The sequence below is a fragment of the Humulus lupulus genome, chromosome 3 (assembly GCF_963169125.1).
Source record: "Humulus lupulus chromosome 3, drHumLupu1.1, whole genome shotgun sequence".
NCBI lineage: Eukaryota > Viridiplantae > Streptophyta > Magnoliopsida > Rosales > Cannabaceae > Humulus > Humulus lupulus.
In genome coordinates, this window is record NC_084795.1 from 262,621,761 (window position 1) to 262,631,241 (window position 9,481).

The window sequence follows — 9,481 nt, forward strand, 5'->3', positions numbered from 1 at the left end:
AAGATTTTTACATAAAATACTCATTTTTTGCTAAAAAAATAACTTTTTTAAGGTCAAACATTTTTTTCTTTTAATTTTACGGTTTTAAGATTTTTTTTTATATTTGTACGGTTTTGTCTTTTTTTTATGTTGTTTTCAAGTTGTTTTTATGTTTTTTTTTTGTTGATGTTTAGTTGTTCCGATATATATATTTTGTTTTTAGTTTTTTTTTTTTGATTTAGTGAGTTGTTTTTAAGTCAATTTCAAGTTATTTTTCAGTTATTTTTCCTAAAAAGTGTATTTTTGTAATTATGAAATTTTAAAAATCGTATTTTTGAAAATTTGAGTATTTATTTTTGGAAGAAAAAAAAAGTAGGAACCGTCAAAAAGAAAAAAAAATGTGTATTCTCTTCTTTATTTTCTTTGTGATACAGGGCCGAAGCCCAAAAAAAAGTTTCTAAAGCCCATTGTAACTGTTGTCCATAACGCTGTTTTGCGACATTGTTAATTGTTATCGTTTTCCACTGGTTTTGAGTCTCACCTTCAACAAAAACGATTAGGGTTCTTAAGGTTCAAGTTGGTTTCCCTCCAAGGCATATCTGTTCCATACTTAAGGTGATCGTTTTCCTCTTATCTACTTCAACTTTATACTGTAAAACTTGTTACGTTCACTTGTTTAGTTCGCCTTGCTTTTCGTCTGACTGGAAATAATTTCACTATTCTCATTTTGAGTATAAAAATCTTAATTTCTTTCCAAAGGGTTCTCAAAATCAATCTAGGTATCATTTGAGGCCTATACATATTCATATTCGATGGAAACTAGAGAATTAATGCTCTATAACTTGCTGAGCATATTTCTATTCTTTTTTTTTTTTTGCAGTGTTGTTTGTTGGTTTTTTAGGTTACTGAATACTAATATTAAAATTAGATACATAGAATTTTTCACATTTATGTGTTTTGGGATGCTCTTGATTAACATCCATTATATATATATAATACATGTAGAGGAATGTTGGGGGAGAGGAATAATAAAATAAATGTAACTTGTAAGCTAGTAGAAGTGCTTCAAATAGGTGAGAATGACATTATGAGATTAGGCTTTGCAACTGGTCTGGGCTCTGGAACTTTTATTTGTGGCTCCTGAATGGTTAGTTTATAATCATCAAACTCAATTACAAAATTGCTGCTGGTATTGTATCACTTTTATCTGATTTAAATTGCTATTGTCTTGCACTTGAATTATCTTGCATTATTATATTGTGAAAATATTTATATGTTAATATGTAATTTCCACAATATGTTGTTTAATGTCTTATTTGTTTTTTTCTTTCTTTTCTTTTTCTTTTTCTTTTTCTTTTTCTCCCCTTTCCATTTTGTGATGCATCCAGATAACTTGCTAAGACTTAAACTTGTCCTTTTTTTGGTAACTATCAATATCATTATTTCGAAAATCACTGCTTCATTTTTTTTGGTCACCGTTTGAACATCACCATCCTCTTGGTTTTCATTCAGCCTGTCGCTATTTGTTGTTACTATTTGGTGTTCCGTTAACTGTAAATCATTCTCTTTGTAACTCCTTAAGGCCATACTTCATGGCTCAAATTCAGTCGATATTCTTTCTCTGCAAATCCATTTGGCCTCTCATATTGTTTCCACCTTTCCGTATTATTCTTTCTTCTGTGAATGCTTCTGGCTTCTGTGCTTCTTTCACAGTTGCCTTGCAAGCTTGCTTTTCTTTAGATACATAAGATGCCAAGGACAAGGAGCTGTGCTGAAGCTGCTGAAAAACCTATGGATGCTGGAATGTCAACACATTCTGAAGAGCGGGTGGACCTTGAAGGAGATAATGATCATGAAGAGGCAATAGAAGAAGAGGTGGAGTATGAAGAAATAGAAGAAGATGAGGTGGAGGAGGAGGAGGAGGAGGAGGAGGAGGAAGAAGTTGAAGAGGAGGAAGAAGGGGTTGCCAATGAAGCTGTTGAAGAGAAGAAAGTAGTTGAGGAAGATGTGAAAAAAATACATGCTGAGCTTCTTGCACTTCCCCCTCACGGGTCAGAAGTTTACCTTGGTGGCATTCCATATGGTGCATCTGAAGATGATTTGAGGGCCTTTTGTGAATCTGTAGGAGAAGTTACTGAGGTAGTGTCTAGTTATGCTGTTTCTTTCTCTGCATGCTGAGGCTGAAGCTCTGAACTAAATTTTGTCACTGATGACAGGTTAGGATAATGAAGGGAAAAGATTCAGGTGAGGCAAAAGGTTATGCTTTTGTAACCTTCAGAACTAAGGAATTTGCGTCTAAGGCCATTGAGGAACTGAATTATTCAGAACTAAAGGTGATTATACCACTTTTGGTCTGTATACTCTCATCAAGTAATTGCATCGAAGTTTTATTTGATTTACAATCATGCTTCTACTAATTTGTCATGCATAGAATAGTGCCTCTCTCATTGATATCTACTATTTTAGTTGAAGTTTTCTTTTCAATTGTTATAAGAACTGCTATAATGTGAGTTTCTAACTTATTTCTTGTAAGATAACTTTCTTTTTTTTGGGTGACTGTTGCTTTCTTTCTCAGGGGAAGAAGATAAAGTGTTCAACATCTCAAGCAAAGCATCGCTTGTTCATTGGTAATGTTCCTAGAAATTGGGGAGAGCAAGATATGAAGAAGGCCGTGACAGCTATTGGACCAGGAGTTATTTCGGTGGAGCTATTGAAGGTTTACCATCTTTTCCAAAATATTTTATTAGAGCCCCAAGCTTATTTAATTATTATTTGTTACTCTTTGCCCTCGTAATTTCCAAATTTAAACTTTTTTCGATGATTGTCTGTTGCCTTGAGAGTGTCTCAACTTGTGTAAGCTTCTTAACCATGCAGGATCCACAAAACTCCAGCCGGAATCGTGGATTTTCTTTCATTGAATATTATAATCATGCATGTGCAGAATACTCTAGACAAAAGATGTCAAACCCAAAATTTAAGCTCGACACCAATGCTCCAACTGTGAGCTGGGCTGACCCTAAAAATGTGGAATCCTCTTCTTCATATCAGGTGATCCGTATGTGTTTTCATTTTTTTTACTATATTTGTATTGCATTTATGGGATTCCTAGTGTACTTATTCTCACGTTTAAACATCATTTTGTCTAGTATATTTCTCCACATTTGGAGTTTTTAATGTAATATATGATATGCATGTACTGAGTTCTTGTACATGGTCACTAGTTGGTGATGCCTGCTATCTGTTGGATTCAGAGAAAGGATATAGTAGTATTGGATAGTTGGGTATTGGTTGCTGAAACTTTCTAACAATTTCAAATGAAATTTATTTTTTTTATTGTTAATTTTGTACAACTGATTCAACTTGGGATTCCATTTGCACCATGTGGAAACTCTGGCTTGGAACTGCAGCCTACTGCGAGTGGTTTCTCCACTGTTAACCTGAATTCCAAAATGTTTTTTTTTGTATGATCCAGGTTAAGGCAATATATATCAAGAATCTACCAAAGGATATTACTCAGGATTCTTTAAGAAAATCATTTGAGCATCACGGGAAGATCACTAAAGTGGTTCTCCCACCTGCAAAACCAGGTCAGGAGAAGAGCAGATATGGTTTTGTACATTTTGCGGAGAGATCAAGTGCTATGAAGGCATTGAAGAACACCGAGAAATATGAAATTGACGGTGAGTCTAGGGGCTTTATCTATCATGCTTATGATTTTACATTTTAAATAATCTTGGATTGATCCTTACTTGCTGTTTGTAGGTCAAGTTTTGGACTGTTCTCTTGCAAAGCCACAAGTAGATCAGAGATCTGCTGGAGCAACGAATTCTCAAAATTCAGCCCTGCTTCCGACCTACCCAGCCCATATGGGTTATGGCATGGTTGGTGGTGGTTATGGTTCTGTAGGTGCAGCAGCAGGTTTTGGTGTAGGTTTTGCTCAAGTAAGATGCTGCTTTTTTTTTTTTTTTTGTTTATTCTATCTAATTTTTTCAGCAAGACCTACAAAATTGTCCATGCCTGATTAGGTGACAAAAAACTCTTGCAGCCGCTGATCTATGGTAGGGGACCGACACCTGCTGGCGCGATGATGCCAATGCTTTTGCCTGATGGCCGAATTGGATACGTCCTGTAAGAGGCTTTGTCTTTTATATTTGTTTTCCTGGACAAGTTTACATGAATTCTACCTAAAGCTTAATCGTTTTGGCAATAGGCAACAGCCAAGTTTGCAACCACACAACCCTCCAATGCAATCACGAGGCGGTAGGGGCAACCATGGTGGGAGCTCGAGTGGTGGAAGGCGGGGCAGCGGTGAGAACAATGGAGGACACGGCCGTTATCACCCATATTAAAGCAGTCATGTTGCAATGCAACTTGAAGGAAAGTGGTGTTTAATGGTTTTAACCTTTTGAATTTTTTTTTCGTAGCCAATGTAGTTAACAGCTGAAACCATAATATCATTTACTGTTTTACATTTTTTAAATTATTGTGTCAAAGACACTGTATTCAGTCATAAATTTTCTACGCATATTTAGAACGAATTCAAAAGAGAGATCAATCGACAAATTAACGAAGAAATTCACATTTTCTTATAAAAATTAAGTCCTGAAAACCTAGAAAAGCCAATCACAGAAATATAAATTAAAGGACAAATATGTGAAGAAGCACATCATTATCATTAGTTGTTCTAAAAACATATTTAATAGCATTCCAGTAAGCCTAGCAATCTGGGATTTGCTTGTCCTTTATACGACTAATCTTGAGATTTTTATAAACTCAGAAGTGGGTCCAAGCAATCAGGGATTTGCCTGTCCTTTATTTTTCTCCCAAGGTGCTAGTCTTCCTTCTGCTTGGATCTGAAGAACTAACCTAAGTCTACATTGACTTTGATCATGTACCTTGCATTGTGCTGCATCATTCATGTAATAGGAAATCACTGCATATAGACACAACAAGTACACTAATCAGAAAAAATGTACTCATCAACCCAAAATCACAGTATTTATACTGTTATGAAAGATATCAACATTAAAAAAATGCAGCATTGATCTTTGAGAATAACAATAATGGAACTAATGAAAGATAATGACAATGGATGACATGTGAAACAGACTAGAACTCGTAAATAATCAAGTCACACGTACTAATCTTTGAGTCAATAAGCATTGTTCAGCTGAAGGTTGTGAAGTCTTTTGGTGGTTCGATCCAAATATTCTCAAAAGGATTTTGCTCTCCCCAATCGTAACATTGCTTACGAGGATAGTATCTACAGTCATTAAGAGAGTACAAGATGCAACGCCTTCCGTAGAAGCGGACTTTAGAGAAGTAGACACTGTTTCTCAATATACCAAGGAGATCAGTTCTCGAATGGGATGATAAGAAACTCACAAAAAGTGTCATACCTTGGAGATTTTGCATCTCTTCCCAAACCATGTCAGCTCGATCAAGCTTGAAAACAATGGGATTTTCACTAGAACAAGTATAAATAACTAATAAATCCCCATTATGCTCAGCCATAAACTTGCCTTTCCACCAATTTTTGGCGAAAAAGTTCTCTGGGCATTTTGGGGGAGGAACAGCAAGAACATTCCAAGTGCGTTCCATGGGGTCAAAAACCCCTAGCCAGCCAGTCAGACTAAGACAATAAAAGAGTCCATTGCAGAAAACAAGCTTATTCCAAATGCTACTGACAAAGGGCAAGCGATTTTGATAGTTAACTGTAACCCACTTTGTAGCTCCAGCATGACAAGTACTAATAGCAACAATCGTCGGACTGATGTGCTTGACTGTAAAAAGTATGCAGCTGGAGGAGGTTGGTGCACATGAGAACGCAACTATCTGATAAGTCAACTCGAATTTTGGTAGTTTTATCACCTTACGAGTGAAAGGGTTAAAGAAGAAAACGCGGTGCGATCTTGGCCTGTATAGCAACAGCCAACCGTCTTTGGTGTAACAGACCCTAGATCCATTCAACTCAGGTAACTCAAGGGAATGGGTCTTGCGCTTTGATGGATCATAAAACTCATATAAGTTACCAAATTTTGGAAAGTACATAAGCCACGGTGATTGATTAACCACCCTCACAGATATGGCAGTTGAGTGCCAAATCTTGCATACCATAGAGGCACGAATATTGTCATCTAGCGTCAACTGGGACAAAATGAGTTGCAAAAGTTCCGTCGGTAGGTCGGACCAAGTCTGTAGTTCCAATGTACTCTTTTCCTTGGTTCCATTTCTTTCACTATCTGTGATCGTTTCATCTAACCTATGCACCAGAGAATCAGAGTAAGTTCAAACATCCAGAAGTCAAACAAGAGCCATTAACGGACTGAAAACACCATCATGGACTGAAACTTGAGTATCAAAATGTAAAACAAAACAGAATATGCAACAATTAAACATTACTTTTACGCATAAACACTATACTTTACCATCAATCAAAATCTGTTTGCATATAACACAAAATCTCCAACCCCTTCTTCTAATTCTACATATTGTCCCTATGCATACTGATTTAATGCCTGAGAATGATAGGATCCCTTATGATACTTTAAATGCTTGAAATCACTAAGTACACAGGGGACAAGTATTTATCAAATAAGCATTTCCCACGAATTCAGACTTTTACTCCAAAAGTCCCAAATTTATTTCAATTCTCAGAGATTCAACCAATCTTATACAGAAAGAACACAATTATATAATTTCCAACCTCAGAGTCTTGCAAATTTTAAAAAACCCTAAAACCAATTCTTACCCACGTACAAAATACTCATGAAATATTGGGAATTGACTGCACTTTTCCATGGTTCAAACTCAAAACTCATTAGAAGTAAACACATTTGCTTTACATCACAAACCCAGACTGACCCAAATCCTAAAACGCTCAATTCCAAACCAAATCTACAACCAAGTTAACATTTTATTTTTAAATAAAGAGAGAAAAGTAATAATGAAACATAAAAATAGAATTACAAGGCTACGTTACTTAGGAAAAAAAAAGAACAAAGAGAGTAGGGAGCATAAGCTTACAATTTCATCTTCTTCCTTTTTCTCCCAGCCATGGCCAACTCAACAAACTACTATCTAGAGAGAGATACACTGGGAGAGAAGATATTGAGAGGTTAATAGAGAGAGAAAGTGAGGAGTTGGGTTGAGAGAGAGAGAGAGAATCGTGTGTAAACGCAATTCGGACATAAAAAGATGGCTACAAGTGTGTGAAGTCCAATTGCAATCAGCTGTGGCCAAATCCATGATATAGTCCGTGACTGCACACAATTGACTCTTCTTTATTCAGCCAAAATTTACGTGTTAATACAAAATTTTATAATTGACATCAAAAAGCATTTTGGAATCTTTCCATAAGATTTTTTTCCTTTAGTTTTTTTTAGAATAAATAAGATTTTTGCCATTGAATACTAAAAATCAATTTTTGAGAAACAAAACCCTACAATATAATAATAATTCAGGATACACAAATTTATATTGTCGACACTTTAGGGCATGTAAAATCATTAAGTGTTGATTCATCTTCAAATTAGTTAGTTTTTTCGCACGATAATCTATTTTTGATAGTGTCAATAGTTCTTAAAAAATTTTAACAAGTGAAAAAAATCAGGGAGCATGATTTAGTAGTGGAAATAGTTTTGGGGATAAAAATCCTATTTTTTTTCTTTTAAGTATATAAAGTATATCTTTATTTTTTTAATATGGAAATCATTTTTATCATTTTTTCCCTTTTATGATTTGCTATTTGAATAGTCGATATTTTTAGAATACAACGAATGTTTTTGGAAAATGACTGATATTCTTTTATTTTTCTTCTTAGAGGAAATCATTGATATTTTTTTGTCAATTTTCTAAAAAAAGTTGATATTACAAGGAAACGTTTTATGTTTTACACTTTTAGAAGCACTTTATGTTTCACACTTTTAGAAACAGTTGATGTTTTACCAAAAATTATAAGAGAAATTTACATAAATATAGGAAAAAGTAGATGGGTTTCTATATTTATAGATAAAAAAAAAAGAAATGTCACAAAATATGGTAAGTTTTGTAAAAAAAAGTTTAAGATATGAAAATTTCATAAAATATAAAAAATGAATTACCATATATTTACACAAAACTCTCTCACACTTTCATTCCCTCATCTCTCCCTCACGACATCTCTCGCCATTTTCTCATTTTTTCCCTTTCTCCATCTCTCCTCCCCCACCTGGTTCCTTCTACTGAGCCCTCCGAGCAACACCACCTCCACCCTTTGTCGACGATGCAACCCCCCACCCCCCGACGATGATGTAGCTCCACCCCGTAGTTCTTCGTTTTCTTCCTCTTCATATAGTTTTAATATCATTCTTGTTATTCTTCTTTTTTTTCACGTATGATTTCGCACTTCAGATTTGATTTTTTTTTTCTTCCAGCCATAACTGTAACTGGTTACCATCACAATCTTATTAGGTGTTTTTGTTCAGATCTAACGATTTTTAAGACCCGTCTAAGTAACTAGGTATCATTGTGACTGATTCATTTTTCTTTATTCAGAATAGATTTTTTTTTCTTCAGACCTAGATGTAACCAGTTACGATAACGATCAATTTAGATTTTTTTTTTATTTGGATTCGTTTTTTTAACACCTGGCTAAGTAACCAAGTACCACGACTACTGATTTTTTTCTTTTTCAAATCTTATTCTTTTTCCAGACCTAACTGTAACCAGTTACGATAATGATTAGTTTAGATTTTTGTTTACAACTAATTTTTTTTAACAATTGTCTAAGTGACCAGTTACCATCACGATTGGTTGAGATTTTTTTTTTAAAGTTGGTTAAGTAACCAGTTACCATTATGGTCTGTTTAATTTTTCATATCTATTTTTCTTTATTCAAACCTATTTAAGTAACCAGTTACAATTAAATTGGTATTTTGATAGTGGTAACACATTATGTAACGCCCTGGCTACCCCAGAACAGTTACGGTGAACGGTGGACCAGAATTTTGACTCGTTGCCTGAGTCCTTTGGTCAAAAACGTGCTTAAAGTGTAATTAACGGGTTAAGGTATATAAAACCAATAAAAAGGAAATGGAGATTTTACTACAAACTGCTCTGCATAGCTAAATAAAACATTTACAAGTGGTTCTCAGTACAAAAAGGTCACTATAGTTGTAAAGTTACAATCCCGCCGACCTAAGCGGCAAAATAGGGTAAACCCCCTAGTTCCTCTGAGAACTCCTTGGCCGTGGTGGTCAAGCGGCCGCATATGTACACAACACCACATCAGCTCTCCACTCAAGGCTAGGTGAGCTTTTCTTTCCCTTTACCTGCACCACATAGCACCCATGAGCCAAAGCCCAGCAAGGAAACATAACACTTTTCATAAACATTATCAAATGATTATCATTATAATCACACTGAGCATAAAGCTTAATCAAATGAGTGAACTTCACATGAGGTCCTGATAAACCACACTGAGTGACTGACAGGCAAGTCACTAATTCAAATGGAAGAGTGG

At 35.1% G+C, this 9,481-nt stretch overlaps 2 protein-coding genes across 4 annotated transcripts; one reads left to right on the top strand and one right to left on the bottom strand.

Moving 5' to 3' along the window:
• Positions 1-438: 438 nt before the first annotated feature.
• LOC133823913 (heterogeneous nuclear ribonucleoprotein Q) lies at positions 439-4,493 on the top strand. 3 transcript variants are annotated; one of them, XR_009888470.1, is made up of 9 exons: positions 439-594; positions 1,693-2,118; positions 2,196-2,312; positions 2,555-2,695; positions 2,854-3,027; positions 3,452-3,659; positions 3,742-3,920; positions 4,005-4,107; positions 4,190-4,263. XR_009888470.1 is itself a non-coding variant. In XM_062256766.1 (9 exons), the coding sequence occupies exons 2-9, from the start codon at positions 1,729-1,731 to the stop codon at positions 4,326-4,328; spliced, it is 1,431 nt and encodes a 476-aa protein (XP_062112750.1). In that variant the 5' UTR covers positions 440-594; positions 1,693-1,728; the 3' UTR covers positions 4,329-4,493. The 3 variants fall into 3 exon arrangements, 2 of the variants coding, with proteins under 2 accessions (XP_062112750.1, XP_062112751.1); XM_062256766.1 differs by having other exon boundaries at positions 440-594; positions 4,025-4,107; positions 4,190-4,493; XM_062256767.1 differs by having other exon boundaries at positions 462-594; positions 1,368-2,118; positions 4,025-4,107; positions 4,190-4,493.
• Positions 4,494-4,542: 49 nt separating this feature from the next.
• Positions 4,543-7,162, bottom strand: LOC133823915 (F-box/kelch-repeat protein At1g57790-like). Its single transcript, XM_062256768.1, has 3 exons — positions 7,006-7,162; positions 5,121-6,241; positions 4,543-4,912 (listed from the first exon to the last, which is right to left on the bottom strand). The coding sequence occupies exons 1-2, from the start codon at positions 7,035-7,037 to the stop codon at positions 5,146-5,148; spliced, it is 1,128 nt and encodes a 375-aa protein (XP_062112752.1). The 5' UTR covers positions 7,038-7,162; the 3' UTR covers positions 4,543-4,912; positions 5,121-5,145.
• Positions 7,163-9,481: the final 2,319 nt, after the last annotated feature.